Source organism: Geotrypetes seraphini, chromosome 14, assembly GCF_902459505.1.
Source record: "Geotrypetes seraphini chromosome 14, aGeoSer1.1, whole genome shotgun sequence".
In the NCBI taxonomy this organism is placed as follows: domain Eukaryota; kingdom Metazoa; phylum Chordata; class Amphibia; order Gymnophiona; family Dermophiidae; genus Geotrypetes; species Geotrypetes seraphini.
In genome coordinates this window covers 59691912-59710765 of record NC_047097.1, presented here as the reverse complement: position 1 = coordinate 59710765, position 18854 = coordinate 59691912, and the positions used below count along the sequence as shown (strand labels likewise).

Sequence of the window (18854 nt, the reverse complement as noted above, 5' to 3'; positions counted from 1 at the left end):
GCACATAAGAAGTACGAGAAGAGACATGAAGACCTCAACATGTATTCTCTGGAGGAGAGAAGGGACAGGTGTGATATGATAAAGACATTGAAATATTTGAAAGGTATTACTATAGGAGCAAATCTTTTCCAGAGAAGGGAAATTGGTAAAACTAGAGGTCATAAATTGAGGTTGAAGGTGACTTAGGAGTAATGTTAGGAAATTATTTTTCACAGAGGGTGGTGGAGAGGAAAACTGTGATGGAATTCTAAAAAGCATGGGTTGAACACAGAGGATCGCTAATTAGAATATGAATGGGCTTTTTCACAGTCTGAATCCTGCAAATGAGATGGTTTGGATAGGCTGGAGTGAGCTTCAACAGCAGCTCCAGTAGTTGGAAACTAAGCTCAGTACCAGGCAGACTTTAAAGGGCATATTCTATAAACGGCATCCCAATTGTAGGTGGCGGTAGGTATCCTACCGAAAAAAAAACCATCGTAGGCATCTATCACGGTTGCGGGAGATGTGTAGGGATGCTTACACTCACCCATGGTTATGCCCGGAAGTTCCGGCAGGAAGAGTGCCCAATTCCTCCTGCTGGAAGCCCCCCCCAACCGCGATAGACAGGAGGGATGCCCATTCCCTCCTGCCAGAACACCTCCCCCCCCCCCCGAAACACCCTTTAAACTGGAAGGGGCAGGGTGAGCATAAGCCCTTAGGTAAGAAAATCACTGAATACCTCTACACCAGTGGTCTCAAACCCAAACCCTTTGCAGGGCAACATTTTGGATTTGTAGGTACTTGAAGGGCCTCTGAAAAAAATACTTCATGTGTTATTAAAGAATTGACAATTTTGCATGAGGTAAAACTCTTTATAGTTTATAAATCTTTCCTTTTGGCTAAGTCTTAATAATAATATTGTCATTTATAGCTAAAGAGACATATGATCAAGAAACTTTTATTTTACTTTTGTGATTGATAGACATACTGAGGGCCTCAAAATAGTACCTGGCGGGCCACATGTGGCCCCCGGGCCGCGTGTTTGAGACCACTGCTCTACACGGATGGAAAAAGGGGGCAATGACTGAAAAGCGAGAACTCGCAGCAGCCTCGAATGGAGCAGGAGAGCAACTCCATAGTACTCCAATTCAAATGGAAGTTCTAAAGAAATACTCAGTTACTCATTACCCATTGAACTCCAATCTGTAACTTTCCCCTCTACACTATTGTATTATATTTAGACTCATTGTACGATACTGTATTTAGACTTATGTATGGTGTTGTCTTTAGACTTATTGTATTGTATTATATTTAGACTCGTTGTATTATATTGTACTGTGTTGTATACAGACTCATTGTATTGTATTGTATGTTGACTTATTGTATTGTATTGAGACCTCTTGTTATTCGCTGAATGTCCAGCCTTCTTACAGTGTAAACCGCCTAGAAGTCACCTGACTATGGCGGTATAGAAAAATAAAGTTATTATTATTATAACTAGATCGCTCCTGCTCCGTGCACCGGCTGGCTACCAGGGACCCTTAAGGCACATGAGGGAGGTGTGGTTGTCATTTTCGGCAGCCACAGGAAGCAGAAGGGATTCCTCCTGTCCCTAAGGCTATTCTTATGCACAAGTTTGAAACGTGTAAGCAATAATGGTAAAATGATCAGTATTACTGCTCACTGGTTTCAAAGTTAGGAAGGGGTGGCATTCTCCTATTTTGTCTTGTTATTAAAAAATTTTTTAAAAAAACATCTGGAAATGACATCCATAAATGTAAGGAGAACCCGTCAACTGGAGCACGTGACACGTTCCCGCCAACTCCTCCTCTCGCGTCCCAGAGCGACGCGCACGCGCGGCGCCCCAGTCCCTCCTGCCGGGAGCAGCCGAAGTTGGCCGGCTCTCTCCGGAAGCGACCGAAGCGCCTCCCGCCAGCGTCTTTAGCGCCTGCGCGTCGTGGGCGGCTGCGATGGCGGACGATCGGGCGGCTCTGCTGAGCGGCAACGGCCGCACGGTCGGCCTCGAGAAGCGCCTGCTTCAGCCAGGCCGCGGGGAGCTCTCCGAGTTCCGCAACGGCACCAAGGTGACGCGATTCGGGGACAGCTGGCGGAGTCGTGGTGCTCCGGAATCCCTAGCACAGTCTCGACGCCTCGGGAAGGGAAGTGGCTCTAGTCCGTGAAGAAACTGCCGTTTAATTAGCGCTGCTTCGCTGAGGGGCGGGACCTGTATGCAGGCTCCGCCCATGTCGACTTTGATTTGCCAGCCGCAAGTGATACACGATCTTATTTTTGTGTTATGATGAGCCTGCCCTTTTCTCTTAGCCCCGCCTCCCTGTGTTCTAGGTAAGTCCCCCCTTGCCGGTCAGGTTTTCAGGATATCCATAATGAATATGCATGAGATTGATTTGCATACACTGCCTCCATTGTATGCAGATCTCTTTCATGCACAATAATTGTGGATAGGGTTGCCATATGGCTCCAGAAAAAAAAGAGGACAGATTGAGACATCTGGGTTTTACTTCCATTGCTTTCAACAGAAGTAAAACCCGGATATCTATCTGTCATCCTTCCATTGCTTTCAGTGGAAGTAAAACCCGGATGTCTCAATTGCCCTCTTTTTTTTTGGAGCCGTAGGTTAATCCTAAGGTAGCATTACCAGACGTCCAGGAAACCCCAGACATGGCCTCTTTTTAGAGGACTGTCCGGCTCCTGGATGGACTTTCCAAAACCTGGCAAGCTCCGGCCGCGTTTGGAGGGTTTCTGGACTTGCGTGGGTGACGTCACACACATCCGCGCTTGCTCCAGGCCCTCCTGATGCAGCTGGAGCTCGTCCAGAAGAAGAGAGGAGGTTTTGGGGGGGCAGAGCTGGATGAGGCTGGAGGCAAAACTGGGAGGGGCTGGAGGTGGCAGGGTCATGTGTCTGGGGTTTCCTGGAGAAAAATATGGTAACCCTACCGTAAGATATCCTGAAAACTTGACTGGCAAGGGGGTACTCCAGGACTGACTGGGGAAACACAGTTCTAGGTTGTACATGGATTCTTCATCCTAGCTCCTTAATTTAAAGAGTACACTTTTCCCTCCGTATTTGCAGTTTCAGCATTTGCCGTTTTGATTATTCACGGTTTTTAGTTTGCTGGCTCCTCCCCCCAAATTACATCAGTTTGCATAGAGAAATCGCTGATTCTCAGCACATTCTTCACCGTGTTTTGCCTTTCCTTCAGGAACAGACCAGGTCTCCCACCATGTTATTTCACTCTATTCACGATGGTTTTTAATAGAAAACAGCGAATAACATATGAAAAAGTTATTCACAGTTTTTCTGTATTTGCGGTTCTGTTAATCCCTTATCACAGCGAATACGGAGGGAGAAGTGTACCTTTTTTTGTCTGGTGTGAGAGTTGTCTTGATCTTCACGTATTGTTCTTGAACATATATGTAGGATACCATTGATGTTTGTTTTCTTGTGTGGGAGGTTGCAGCATACTACTGGGAGAACCTTTGATACTCATCATATATTGTTCTACTTCTATATTTGGAATTTAATTATTTAAGATTCCTTGTATCATTCGTGTATATTTGGGGATACCATTAATGCCCATTATTTTCTGTAGGAGGTTGTGGTGTGCTCCTGAGAGTATTTTGCTTCTTTGTTTTGGGCTACAGGGAGGCTGATTTCTGTTACGCCAGGGGTGTCCAATGTTGGTCCTCGAGGGCCGCAGTCCAGTCGGGTTTTCAGGATTTCCCCAATGAATATACATGAGGTCTATTTGCATGCACTGCTTTCATTGTATTCTAATAGATCTCATGCATATTCACTGGGGAAATCCTGAAAACCCGACTGGACTGCGGCCCTCGAGGACCGACATTGGACACCCCTAACATTCACCCCTAACATTGGCCATTCCCACTAACATTCATTTCCCACCCTAGGCAACTTTCCACTTTCGGACATTAAAATGTGATGAAGACCAGTCTTTTTTAGATGACAGCAGGACCCGTGGAAAGCCCATGGAGCTGATCATTGGAAAAAAGTTCAAACTGCCTGTCTGGGAGACCATCATTTCCACCATGAGGGAAGGGGAGCAAGCAGAGTTCCTGTGTGATGTGAAGGTAAACCTCTCGGGATAGCTGGCGCTCAGTCCGCACGCAGTTTTATCCGGTAAAGCAAATGATTAGAGGTCTTGGGGCTGAAACAATCTCAATCTAGTCTCAAACTCTAAATGGGTAAGAAGCCCGGATGGCTGGCTTGGAATGTGAGCACCCAGTGGGTCACCTTTAGTCAGCAGAACTGGTGCTGCAGGATGAACCAAACGCCGGGTTAAGGCACCCAATGCCTACGCTCATCAGACCCCAGAAAAGGGTCTATGTTCTACTTGAACTGTGCACACACTTGTTCATGGCATTTATCAGAGAAACCATCCTGTGTGTGTGTGTAATGTGTCTTGCCTTCTCCTTTTTTCCTTACAGATGTAAGTGCACAAGGGGCACTAACTCACTTTTGAATTCAATTGATGAACACAATAAAATAGAGATTTTTTTAAAACTGATGATGGAAAATATGCAATCAACTGAAGGACTTATGAGTTCTTGGAATGTATTTGGGTTCTCCTAAAAATTACATATTACATGTGGTGGTGTAATAACTTTGTGAGAGATACACTGAGCCTTGATTTAGCTAGTTGGAATGTCATGTCAGATATAAAGAGAAGGTGCCGCATCAAAGAAACAATTTTATAAACATGTTGGGGGATACAAAAACACTCCTTGTCCTTTATAAGTATTGTACACTGCCTCTGCCTGGGGGGAGGGAGAGGGGGGCTTTGAGTCTGTCTTTATAATTTGTTGAAGCCTGTTTTAAATTCTTTGGAGATAATAATAGTTTTGTAATCATCACAGAAAGACGTGGCTGTGTTTCACCCCAAGATCTTTCCAAATGATTACAACATTATTAGAACTGAGGTTCAGTAAGTACCTTTCCTGTGGAGCTTAGAATCTTAAGTGGGTGCTTAAGGCAATGGGCTTGCCCAAGAGCACTTGAAGTGTGATTTGAACCTGCTTTCCCTAGTTCTCAGCTCATTATTCAAAACTGCTAGATGACGACGACTCTTCCTTCGTCCTGCTGCATAAATTCACATTACTGAAATAGATTCTGTTGTCCTTTCTTTTTAGCATGTGGTGCAGTACCCACAGGTGTCCAAGAGTCTGCGAAATATTGCAGTGGGAAAGGACCCCCTGGAGGGGCAGCGGCACTGCTGTGGCATCGCTCAGATGCATGAGCATCATTCGCTGGGCTACACTGATCTGGATGAACTTCACAGGAACCCTCAGCCTTTGATCTTCCAAATCGATATGCTGAAGGTAAACGGGGGAAGGAGAGAACACAGAGTTGTGACTGAGCTTAGTAAGCAAGCTTGAGAAGAGGGGTGGGTGCAAGTATGAGAGTGTATTGTGCAGGATGCCTATTTCTACACGCGAGAGAGTGAGTGAGTCCCGATTTTTCTCTTGTTTCCAAGGTGGAAGAGCCGGGCTCTTACCGGCAAGACCCCTGGGCTATGACAGATGAAGAAAAGCTTCAGGCTGTGCCCCTGATCCACGAGGAAGGAAATCAGCTGTTCAAGAAAGGCAGTATCCAGGAGGCTGCAACCAAATACTACGATGCTATCGCATGCCTGAAGAATTTGCAAATGAAGGTTAGGCCTCTGTTGCCATAGCAACCCCACCTTCTTTCTATTTTGCTATCTTAATGTTTTCTCACTATTTCTTTTCTCTTTCCTGCTTTCTTTTTCACTCTTCCATCTCCGTATTTCTGAGGTTGTCCTTATGTCTCTCTCGCCCCTAATTTCCTCATTGTAGGAGCAACCAGGATCTTCAGACTGGATACAGCTAGATTTGAAAATCACCCCCTTACTACTGAATTACTGCCAGTGTAAACTTCTGCTGGAAGAGTATTATGAGGTGCTAGAGCACTGTAACTCAATCCTCAACAAGTATGAAGGTTAGACTTGTCTCCTTTCTCTTTTTTCTCTTCACATTCCCTTCTCTCCTTTTTGCTGTGTCTGTCAAACTTTTTCCTCCTTTCGACTCTTTTTCTGGGTTTTTTCTCTTCTGCATACTTTTCCTTTCTTTCTTTTCTGCTTTTCCTTTCTGCTTCTGTGATACTGAAATCACCCTCATCCATCTGTCCCTTGGCTGAATGAGAGGCATAAAAAAGCAAGAATTCTGCCTCAAATTTCCAGAATACTAATTCTTGATAATTAAAATACATATGCAATGGTAAGATTTTGATAAACATTTAAAGGATTGTTTTGAAAGGAACAGTGTTCCGTGTATTATGATGGAAATCTGAGATACATTCACACATTTTCATGATCATTTTATTACCCTTCTTTTTTCCTATAATGATTTTATATTAAGGGTGAGATGTTAGTTTGAGAGCCTGTGACTGACTTTCTACTCTTATCAAATCTAAAATGTTCAAAAGACCCAACATGTATTACCTTCATTTCTCGACAATTCTTTTGTAATCCGCCTTGAACCGCAAGGTAATGGCGGAATAGAAATTACTAATGTAATGTAATATTCAGCAGGAGACAGACGTCTCTCGCACTGAATATCTAGCTTCGCAGATTGGCCATGTCTGGCTACATGCTTTACTGAGTTAGTTTAGTGAACTTAACATCTTGTGGCTGGTCCAGGTTTCTGATACCCTTAGATTTATTTATTAAAACTCATTTGTAGGGACAGGCGATTGCCTATTTAAGAGGAGTTTTGCTGCCTTATGTGCCTGACTTCCAGTTGCAGTGCTGTGGGAAGGGGCTGCTAGTGAACCTTTCTTTAAAAGTGACCCGTGTTTATCAGAAATGTTTAATTGTCTCGGTGATAGGTCCAGCTTTATTCACAGAGTTGCAGAAGAAGCCTGGCTATCTTAGCAAGCTGGTTAAAGCCTTTGTTTTTAGTTAGATAATTTAGGGTTGTCCTGTTTGGTCTCTTGTGGGGTGTGAAAGGGTTTTATTTGTAGCTTTTTATTTATTTATTTATAAGATTCTTATACGGTATTTATTTTAGTTTATTTATCTTGATATATTCCGCCTTTCAAAACTAGAATCAAAGCAGCTGATAATATTAAAAAAAAAAAAAAACCAACACAAACACTTGAAAGGAACTCCAACAAATGGACAGGTCAGTTTGGTAGAAATACATGTGTATGTGAAAGAGGGGTGTTCAGATGATTGATGTGACTTCCTGTTTCTGATCAGGCAGAACTAGTGGCAGCATGAATATGCTGACACTGCTGTTTTTTCAGACCCGGAGAAGCAAAGTCCTCAGGTGATCACGTTAATCTCAATTAAATTTTTAAAAATCGGTGTTAAAGATTTAGTGCGTTGATCGCATTAACATGCTAAATCTGCAGCCCTAGTCAAAACCAAATTTTAGTACACCCAGCCCAGGACCAATATAGGAATTATCAGAGGTGTCTGATGTGAACGTTTGAGCTTATGTAGGTCCTCTCTTCACATCTGGCGCTCTCGGCAGTTGACTTCCTTTGTGTGTATGCCATGCGTTATTATCTTTCTCTCGCACGTCATCCCTGTCTCCATTTCCACAGATAACGTGAAGGCATATTTCAAGCGTGGAAAGGCACATGCTGCTGTCTGGAATTCCACTGAGGCGCAGGCTGACTTTGACATGGTTGTACGCCTGGACCCCTCACTAGCTCCTGTTGTTACAAAGGAGTTAAAAAATCTGGAGGCCCGGATGAAGGAGAAGGATCAAGAAGACAAGGCTCGATTCCGAGGCATCTTTCTGTAACTAGGCAGATGTGATGAGCGAAGCGTTCTATCAGGGCCGGCTCAGTTTCATATCACGTCTTGTGAAAGCTGGTTGAGGTTTGACCTCATTGGAATGAGCTTGCCAAGTCTCAGCTCGTTATTCAGTGGGCAGCTGAACATACAAAATTCAGCATGGTTTATCTGTCTCCGATCAGGAGCCAATTAATATGGACAATGAGATGAGAGTCCAACTTCATCACTGGTTTCAGAAGAGAGTGGGTACTTGAGGAAATTAAATCTGTCTGTCCATAGAATAGGCACAGCATGGGTAGCAAGTATACGAGCTTTGTCTAATACTGCTCAAGCAGTGTTTATATATTTCTTTTCTAGAGTAGCTAATTTTGTAGTGAGAGATTAGTCGCTCCCGGGTTTTGGCCAGGGCTGTGTGTTTGTGCTTAATAAGTCAGTTGTGCTGGTTACTTGGATGAAGCTAACGCTGGTTTATTGTCAGAACTCTATTTCCTTTTAACTTGGGTTTGGTTCCCCACCCACGGGAAGTATTCGTTTTCCAAAATGTGGCAGAAACCAAAGCTGTATCCAGTATTTATGGAAAGTTCCATGCCCCTCCTCTTTGCCATGAATTAGATAATGCTTTTGACTTGGCCTTTTTTTTTTTCCAAGATATCCCTAATGAATATGCATGAGAGAGATTTACATACCATAGTATTGATGAGCAGGCAAACCTATCTCATGCATATTCGTTAGGGATATCCTGAAAAACTGGCTGCATTCATGGCCCTTGAGGACTGAAGTTGAATAAGCCTGCTTTAAGTAGTCGGAGGAGTCCATTGATGTGGCCTTTGCAGATGACACTAAGGGAAGGGATTCATCAAAGTGTGGTAACAGTTCACCCTTTATTGCAGCTTGATGCCCTGCGGGATTTAGCAACCTGTAGTATTCTAGTACCATAGGTTGCAGAATCCCATCTTGCAAGCAGCATTATTCCTGTGGCCCAGGAGCATTAGGCCTTGCAAAGCCGTGCCCAGCTATTCTGGGCTGTAGCAGTGAATCACCCCCTGCCCCTAGTAACTACCTGCCAACTCATTGGTCGTCCTGGGGGGCGTCTGGTGGGGTATCAGCAAAGAGCGATACCCAATTGCTCCTGGTAACTCCCATAATGACCTCAAATGGAAATATGACCTCTAGCAGTAATCACGCAAGACTGCTGCTAGGGGTGCCATTTTGAGGTTGGTGCCAAAGTGGCCAAGGGCAATTGGACCCCATCGGATTCCCCCCTGGACCACCAATGAGTTGACAGGTAGCCAGTAGGGGGGGGGGACACACTACCTTAGCCCGGAAGCATTGGGCCACAGCTTTGTGTGGCCTGATGCTTCTAGTCAGTAAAATAATCCCAGCAAAAAGCTGAGGTTATTTTACTGTGGTTTTTGGCTCTTAACTTGATTTGCAGTTAGGACATTTACATAGTAATGAGATGCAAAACATATATTTGCATATTTTGCATCTCATTACTCCCTAATATGCAGTGACTTTGATATTGCTGTGCTATTTTTAGAACAGCGGATTTCGGGCTGTTTAAGTCGCATTAAGGGTCAATTAACATGACTTCAGCCCTAAAGCAGCTTGATGAATTCCCCATTAAATGTTGTAATCTGATTCATCTGCACATAACAGGGTGCCTATATCCCTGTATAAATAGGGACAATCTAAATACCAATCAGTGGTGAGAATAAACACATCCTTATTAAACAGGAGGAAAAAGCCTCAGAGATCCCCTTGTAAAGTTCACTTTGTTTGTCTTAGGAATTAACTTTCACTCATTGGCAAAAAACCTCCTGACTGTTTAAAAGAGTGTATATATATCCAAGTTTATTTATTTAGAGTTTGATTAATCGCTTAATCTTATTTCAAAGCGATACACATTGTTAAAATCTTTACAACTTTCTGGGGGAACAAACACGCAAACAATACTTAACGAACATGACATACATTACACAAAGGGAAAAAAGGGTCAGAAATACAATAATTAATATATGAGAAACAAATAAGGGATTAAACATTAGGAGGGAATAATAAAAATAACAGCATAAAATTCAAAGGAGCAGCCCAAATCTAAGAAATTATTCAGTCAAAGGTCTCTTTAAAAAGAAAGCGCTTTAACTTGCTCGTAAATCTGTTTATAAGACATTCTTCTCTGATCACGACACCAGACTACAAAACTTTTAGGAAAGAAATAAAAACCCAGCTATTCAAAAAAATCCATCAAGACAAACCAACACCGCAGGAAGCATTTCAATCCCCCGAAGTAACCTGCTCAACTCTGTACCAAGTTTCAAGTTCAAGTTTAATAAATTTTGATTTTACGCAATATCCAATATTTCAATGCGTATTACATAATTGTAATGTACAATAAAAGCCAGGGATGACAAATACAAATGAGACAAAATTATACAGACTAATCATTATGTTCTATTAATACAAACTGGAACAAGTAGGTAAAGGGTAGAAATGTCCAGATAACCTCTTATGTAACCCGCCTTGAACCGCAAGGTAATGGCAGAATAAAAGTCACTAATGTAATATAGATAATGGGCAAGGAATTCCACGTTTGTGGAGTTGTGATGGAAAAATTATACTGTCAACGTGTACTATTCACTTTGCAGGCTGAGTAAAAGAATATATAAATAAGCAAGCACTTAATTATTTATATATTCTTATACTCGGCCTGCAAAGTGAATATTGTTGGGTTTTTTTCTTAATAACTTTTATTTAACATTACAAGTAACATATAAGTAAAAAGCAAAACAAAATTGTTATAAACAAAAATATCCATATTCATCCTATCAAGCCCACATTATGAGGTGTGGAGGAAAAAAATAAAGAAAACAATAAAATATTTGAATTACACATTAGCAGGCCAATTCAGTTTTAACCCAATGAACCTGTACTTGGAGAGGACACTCATTTCTGTAACTTCTCCTTATTCAAAATAAATGTTTCCAAATGGGCTGGATCTTAAAAAAAAAAACCCAAATGAATCTGTTCCCCATGTTACCAGACATTTACAGAGAAACAAACCGCCTCCTTTACCAAAGGGTAGCGTGGGTTTTAGCGCCAGCAGTGGCGGTAACTGCTCCGATGCTCATAGGAATTCTTTCGAGCATTGGAGTAGTTACCACCGCTGCTAAAACCCACGCTACGCATTAGTAAAGTAGGGGAAAGTGCAATATATGTACACTTTTGAATTGTCAGGAGGATTTTTGCTGATGAATGAAAAGTTAGTCCCTAGGTAGTGCATGAGACAAATAAACCCCCCCCCCCCTTTACGAAACCATAACTTGGTTTGGAGTGCCAGCCATGGCGGTAACAGCCCTGACGCTCGTAGAATTTCTTTGAGCGTCAGAGCTGATCCCGCCGCGGCCTGCGCTGAAAACCATGCCACAGTTTTGTAAAAGGGGAGAACGTGAGCTATGCACTGGGATCTCTGAGGCTTTTTAGGCACTTACACGTGGGTAACACATGTACACCTGCTCTGAAGAGGGTGTAAATCAGGGGTGTCAAAGTCCCTCCTCGAGGGCCGCAGTCCAGATGGGTTTTCAGGATTTCTCCAATGAATATGCATGAGATCTATTAGCATACAATGAAAGCAGTGCAGGTTTAATATTTTTATTAATTTTTTCATATAACAAGTGTATCATAAAGATTCATACAATTACCTTAAGTATACACTTGATATCTCCATAACATACTATACATACAACATATCTTATATAATCCTTACTACAATTTTAGATATCATGTAAAATTTAATAATTTTATCAACTATTATTCAGTTTTGAATCCCTTTCCCTCCCCTTATTTTATTAGTTGCACACAATATAACAACTCTTATGATAATTTATTTATATTTTATGATAAAGAGAATAAACCTACCCCCTCCCCTCCTTTATCAAGTATCTTATTATGGGAAAAATTTATATCAATCATTACAAAAATCTGTTAATGGTCCCCAAATCTTCTTAAACTTATCGAGATATATATATATATATATGCAAACGTATTCATTGGGGAAATCCTGAAAACCCGACTGGTTTGCGGCCCTCGAGGAGGGACTTTGACACCCCTGTTGTAAATGGATATGTGCACTTCATGTGATCAAGTTTATTAAAATGTATTATCCCGCTTATCACATTTCTAAGGGGCTTATGGTTCAAGAATGTAATAAAATGGGTGGGCTATACATTGACTCTGCCGTGGGAAATCCCGTGCCCTGATTGTGTAAAACTAGGCGCAGTCTTGCAGTGCTTCTACTTTCACTTGTATAGCCACATGTATTTTATAAGAGCCACTTTCTGTATACAAAGCATGCATTCATAATATGTAAGAGGCTTTTAAAAATGATCCCATTATGTCTGATGTCATTCTCGACATTGTTGTCATTGTGAATCAAGTGTCCTTGATGTCAGAAGTGACAATGGTGAACATGCTCTTAAAAAAAGCTTGTTAATGAAGTCCAAAGCGATCCTATAAAAATTCCGTTTTCTATAGGGTGGGTGTCTTATAGGATTTCTGTAGAAGTCTGTGCCCTGGATGTTAAAAATTAGCCAGACTTTATGTACTAATAGCTGTGTACAGAGTTGAAGAGAGATTTCATGTCCATTTGGTCTCCTGAAGCTGGAAACTGGTTTCCAGATTCATCTTTCTGGCATGAAGCTTCTACAGCCATCTGATACTTTTAAAAATTGTGTTAGGATGTTTCTATTGTCATTATTTGTCAACTAGATTTCTGCCATGCCGTGCTTGTGCTTGGATGGTACCCTAGGGAAGGATGGAGCTCTATTGAAGCACAAAAATCACTGATATCTAGAATCAAGGGTCCCCTTACTATTCTGTTTTTTTAAATTACTTTTTATGTGCTTTGGATGTGTATATGTATATATAGTTCTCTACTTACGTATATATTATATTTATGCACAGATATATGTATTTATAGCTAGAAATGTTTATTGTATTCCTGAGCTGTTTTGCTGATGATATGGGCTCCTAGTTAGATACACAAGAACATGACCTGGTGGATAGTGTCCCTGTGCTTTAAGAACTCATCCCCACAGGTATTTCTCGGGGCCAGAAGTTTGCAGAGCTAGATGAGCATTTTCTTTGCGATCATCATATTTGAAAGGGTGCCGACTCGCTCCTAGCATTATATAGCCAGGCATATTAGTATTTTTTTTGTTGATTTTATAATCGTGGCTGCTACCATAGTACAGGTTTTTAAAAAAAGATCTAAATCTCATGCTTCCTGTTTCATTAAGGGGTGAAGGGGACGGGGAGGTTTATATGGCAAGGAGAGCTGATGATCAAAGGGCTCATGCCACTTAAAGCCCACTGCCCACGTTTAACTCTGTCTGATCCTGCCTTTACAAATCTCATTTGATACCAGTTTGATGTAAGGATTGGGTTAGCAACACCACCCATGCCCCCCTCTCATTTTTTGGAAATTAATGGTTCAGAAAGGCAGATGCTTGAGAGAGCGAAAGAAAAAAGGTGCCTACAGCCCTTGCAAGGCAGGCAGCAGCGGTTGTGCCATTCACATCTCCTCCTCCCTCCACCCCCCACCCAAAGTTTTCCGCATCCTGTTTTCCTTCCAGCAGCATTAGAGCAGGAACCTTCCATGTTGTAGCAGGGTCACTTGAGCAGTATGCTGCCTTTTTGCTGTTGTGAATCGGTCTCTTTTAAATGCTTATTTTCAGTTTACTGATGGGGAACAATCAAATATACAATAAGGTCTACAAAAGCTACCCTAATTTTTCTGAAAAGGGACGGCTTGGCATGAAATTCTCCTTTCACATGGCTAGTTTAATACTGAGGTGTTTTGCATTCTTCCACTATGATTGTAATGAGAGAGTAGACGAACCCCTATCCCACACATCCATAACACTTTTTGCTTTTCTAGAAAAAAATACTGCCTCCAATGTTTATCTTTAAATCTTTTTAAAAATTCATTGAAAGCTGTAAATGTAGCTTTTTTTCTCCCTCTGGAGGATGGTAGAATGTTAACCCAGCCATGGATGGTTGTTGGCTACTACAATGCTCTCAGCCATCATTAAGCCATATGAGATGCTTTGAGCAAGGTCCCGTTTTTAAGATGGAATATGTGGATGTGCAGCATTATGCCACCCAGCATGTCTAGAGATGTGTTAAAAATCTCAGGATTAACAGGTATCTTACAGTTTAATGTTATGTGGAGGCTCTGGATTCGGAGAAGCTCTTGAAACAATAAAGCTTGGTGTACAAATAATTCTTGCATACTCTTGACGACACTTTATTTTCTCCGAAGACATGCAGGACAATGTTTCTTACATCTGGGTGATGCCATCTGATGAAGCTGCAGTACAGATGCTACCCAGCATTCTGTGCCTTTAAAAAGTTTTCGACTTAGTCAAAAAAGATATATCAGGGCAAGAAAATCATACCAAAAAATACAAATGGGGTGTGAAAATATTCAATATATATTGCCAAAAACACTACCCACAAAGAATAATAACAATCTATCAATACCAGCTTTACATATGATAAGATAGCTTAGAGACATGGAGGGGCATAAAAGGAGAGAGAACCCTCCAACCACCTCACCACCCAATCATTGCTTAATCCTTCATACTTTTAAGCTGATTTTTATAAATTTTCAAAAAATACTATGGTGAATATCTCAAACTTGTTAAATATGTTCAAAAACTTAGCTAAAAACTTGATTTCTGGTTTCGACGTGGCACGTTTCGTTACTCTGCGTCAGGAAACCAACCAGCAGGAACAGCAATGAACAGTATATTTCTCTTAAAAAGAAGGGCATTCCTCAAAGACACTGCTCCTCCATGTCTCTGAGCTATCCTATCATATGTAAAGCTGGTATTGATAGATTGTCATTATTCTTTGTGGGTAGTGTTTTTGGCTATATATATTTTAAAAAGTTTTCAGTAGCATTCCACTGGGCATGTCATTCATTTTCTGCCAAACAAAGAGGTTGTGCTTCTCCATTTCTCCTCAGTTCATTTATGCTTTGTTTTAAAATTTTTCTTCTGGTACTTGTAATTTTTCTTTCTCCTTCCCTTGCTCTATTCCTCTGTATTTTTTCAGATTTTGCAGCAAGTTCTGTTTGTTTTATTTTTGGTGGTTCTTTAAGCCTGAGTACCAGTCAGCACACTACTTTTAAAATTATTTTCCTTGTGGGTTTTCCTTCTTCACAACTGAGCCATTGGATTTACCCTTCATGTCCCAGAAAGTTCCCAGTGACTTTAAGCAGCAGGTGCAGCAGAGTCATCTCTGGGACTGTTCCCCATAGCTGGTGTCTGTTTTGCCTAGGCCCATATCACGAAACCTCTTAGCAAAAAAGCAGTGTGAGAAACAGGTACATAGACTAAAGTGTGCTTTTGACTCGTCACCTGAATTCGAAGTACCTTGGGACCTACCATAGCAAGCTGCTTGTTTCAGGAAGCTACTGTCCCAAACCAGAATGGCATCACAATGCCAGCGCCTTCTAGAACTTAACATAAAAGTCCACAGCTTCAGCTTAAGTCCTCCCTGGGCTAACTGCCATGGTAGAAATTGAGGGTTAAGCCCTTTTCAGGAGCAGGCGTCGCTGTATAGCATTCTTTAAATATTCTTCTCTGGCAAGGATAGCAGCTGATTGCCCAACTCTCCTCAGGATCCATGTGAGCATATGTAAGCCCTCAACTACCAACACCAAATAACTTTGAAACTTGATGAAATGTTCAGTGATGAAGGAATAAAAGGGGGGGGGGTAACCCATAATTCTCTGAGTTAACCCCTCAGTACTCTTTTAAAATTGCTTTTTCTATTTTTGTTACAGCTGAAATTAAGCTAAATTCATCCCCTGCTCAACTAGGACAGGCTCTCCAGCTGACTGAAGAGCATCAATGACCAATCAGTTAGTCTGTCACAATTTGGCAGGAGTCATAGAAATTCTGAGGAATTAAGGCTACATGGCTACCTTATGGGGCAGAGCTTTGAACACTTTTCTCTCCTGCTGGTTGGCAAATCTAATCTAATCTAATTGAGCGTCACTCATACCAATACAGGTAAGAGGGGAGAGAAAGAGGAGGTGGATAGGTAAGAGGGAGAGAAAATGAGGGGAGAGAAGAGGAAGGGAAAGGGAGAGAAGAGAGGGTAAAGGAGATTAAGTATCAAACAGATGTGTTTTCAATTTTCTTTGGAAGATGATGTGGTAAGGTTCAGTTCTAGTCTTTTCTGTAAGGCCATTCCAAATTTTGACTCCTAGGAATAAGCATGGAGTGGAAAATTTGTTTATAGTGAAGATCTTTAGTGGATGGGAGATTTAGTAGCATCCGGTTGAGGGTTCTACAGGAAGTAGACCATGCTATTGAGAAGAGTTGGATAAGTGGGGCCGCAGAGTTTCCATAAAGTATGTGGTGAATGATGCAAGATATTTTGAATGTTATTCGTGATGGGATGGGTAGCCAGTGCATTTGTTTGATGAAGGTTGTGAGTGAGTTGGATTTTCTCAGGTTGAAGATAAGTCTTACAGCAGTGTTTTGGATGAGTTGCAGTTTGTGAATTAGAGCAGTGTTGATTCCCATGAAGATGGAGTTACAGTAGTCCAGTTGTGGTAGGATCATCAGATATAACCAACTATCAAAAGAATCCTGGGAAGGGAAGACACTAATTCCTCACAGTAAGTCCAAAACCCAATATGTCTTTGTGTCAAGTGGTCAGTTGAGCTCCCCAAAAGCCATCAAATGGACCTCAAAATCCCAAAGGATCAATACTCATGGAGTATACAACTCCGTTAAAGAGTCTATAATAATAAAATGCTAAGCGTGCATGCGCACTCTCACCGCGTGTTCCCTGAGATCTGATCTGTCGGGATGTGCCAGCAAGAGTGTGCATGCGCGCTTACTACATCACCACAGGTGAGCAAAAGCGGAGTCCTGCCGTCACCTTCCCGAGCCTGCTACTTACTGTTCCCCCCTCCCCTCAGAGCAGGCCGCACCGCGCCGCCCCTTCACAACGCCAGCCACAACGGTAATGTCCATTGGCTGGCTTGGCGGTGGGTTGGAGACAGCGCCGATCCTCAGGTCCCCCTCCCCCCCAGCCGACAAGAGGAGAGTCGCAGGTGGCCCGACTACTTCAGAGTTTATGGTAAAGTGGGTCGGCCTCCCATCCCATGTGTGTCCCCCTCCCGACATCGTTGACATGGTGGAATCCTGATAGTTCCCCAAAGCTGGCAGGTATTGACCGGGGGGAGGCTGCGAGGACAGAACGATCCAGGCTGTGAAGAACCCAAGCCCCCCCCTCCCGCCGCACTCCAACATTCCCCCCCCCCCAGTTCAGCCTTAGATGAGGTAAGAAACGCCTCCTTCTCTCCCCCCCAACCTGGGCAGAGGCGCAGCCGACAGAGCCCCTGATCCGAGTGGAAGGACGTGGCGACAGAGACTGGGGGGGGGGGGGGGGGTTAACAGCCGTGATGTAAAACGTACCCGGAGCCGAAACTGAAACAAAACACCGAGGAAGGTAAGCAGGGTTCGGCCCGGGATACCCTGGCACTCTGGCACCACTTTGGACGATGGGGAGGGGGGAGTTTTCTTAAAAAAAGGAAAAAAAAAAAATGAAAAAAAAGGTTTGTTGGAGGGACAGTTGATCCTCAGCCATCCCTGCCTCTTCGGATTTTTTTGTTTCGTTTCGGCCCGCTCTTCCCTTTCTTTTGCCACTTTCCCCCTTTTGTGAGGGATTCCTAAAAGTGGATCGGATGAATTGTTAATGTTAGACTTTTTTTTAGGAATATAAAGCAGAACAGATATACTGTATATACACCATCCCACTCACCCCGGCCTCCTCCTCCTCCCGCAGATGTGAAAAAAATACAGAAATGCTGAAACAGGCTAAGCACAGAGAGAGAAAGAAATAAATACAGACACACACACACACATATTCTATCACCCGTTACAGACAGAAAGAAAGGGGGCAGGGAGAGAGACAGACAGGGGGCCAGGGAGAGAGACAGAAAGAAAGACAGACAGGGGGCCAGGGAAAAAGAGACAGAAAGAAAGACAGACAGAAAGAAAGGGGGCAGGGAGAGAGACAGAAAGAAAGAAAGAAATGCCTAAGTCTACACATCTATTCTAGCACCCGTTAATGTAATGGGCTAAAAAACTAGTTTTATAATAATAGGTCCGCTCCGGAAACACCAGAGAGCAAAAACTTCCCCAACCTTCTTTTTCTCCATTTTTTGGTGTGTATCTGTAGTGGCTGCCCTTTATAGCTGTATGATGTTTTTGATATGTATTGTGGGTGAGCCTATATGAACCAGTTCTTGGCATACTGTAAGAGGGTGCTGTGCTGCAGTAAGCCTTTGGACTCTGAATCCACCTCTCTGAAGGGAGATAACACGGACCAAAATCTTTCACAGGTGAATTCATGTGAATTTACTTCATTTCATTTGCTAAACAGAAAACACTCATTTGCTTCTCACTTTTATAAATTAACATTTTATTATTTTAACCAAGATTATACTGGAATTATTTACATCGCAAAAATAAACTCAACAAGTGCCTGTTTTACCCTGAAACCTGTTAATTCCTTACTTTGAACTTTAACAATTAAAAGGGAAATGATCAATATGAGCTATCATTAAGATGTGTCATTTTACTCTTCACCCCAGTTGAGTAACTGGGTCTCATTGCATACAATGGGGGCTCTGGTAAAATGACACCTAACATTAGCCCACATTGATCATACTAAAGGAGGAAGTTAAGAGTTTCAGCCTCTGGCAACCAGAGCTGATACTGTGATGTCATAATGCCCACCAATGCCTAACAGCCACCTCATCAGTGATGTCACAATAACTTGATTGCCCTATATTTGGCTCACTTTTATTATATACTTCTAGAGCAGGGGTGTTAAAGTCCCTCCTCGAGGGCCACAGTCCAGTTGGGTTTTCAGGATTTCCCCAATGAATATGCATGAGATCTATTTGCATGCACTGCTTTCATTGTATGCTAATAGATCTCATGCATATTCATTGGGGAATCCTGAAAACCCGACTGGACTGTG

The 18854-nt window shown here is 42.3% G+C and overlaps 1 protein-coding gene across 1 annotated transcript; it reads left to right on the top strand.

The window, feature by feature from the left end:
* Nucleotides 1-1833: 1833 nt before the first annotated feature.
* Nucleotides 1834-10217, top strand: AIP (aryl hydrocarbon receptor interacting protein). Its single transcript, XM_033920686.1, has 6 exons — nt 1834-2063; nt 3910-4089; nt 5149-5337; nt 5493-5669; nt 5833-5974; nt 7586-10217. The coding sequence occupies exons 1-6, from the start codon at nt 1950-1952 to the stop codon at nt 7786-7788; spliced, it is 1005 nt and encodes a 334-aa protein (XP_033776577.1). The 5' UTR covers nt 1834-1949; the 3' UTR covers nt 7789-10217.
* The last annotated feature ends 8637 nt before the right edge of the window (nt 10218-18854 follow it).

Excerpts from the sequence above, each read along its gene's own strand:
- AIP (XM_033920686.1), top strand. The coding sequence starts at position 1,950 with ATGGCGGACGATCGGGCGGCTCTGCTGAGCGGCAACGGCCGCACGGTC. Across the intron at positions 5,338-5,492 it reads TCCAAATCGATATGCTGAAG|GTGGAAGAGCCGGGCTCTTA; the intron begins GTAAACGGGGGA and ends CTTGTTTCCAAG. Across the intron at positions 5,975-7,585 it reads AATCCTCAACAAGTATGAAG|ATAACGTGAAGGCATATTTC; the intron begins GTTAGACTTGTC and ends CCATTTCCACAG.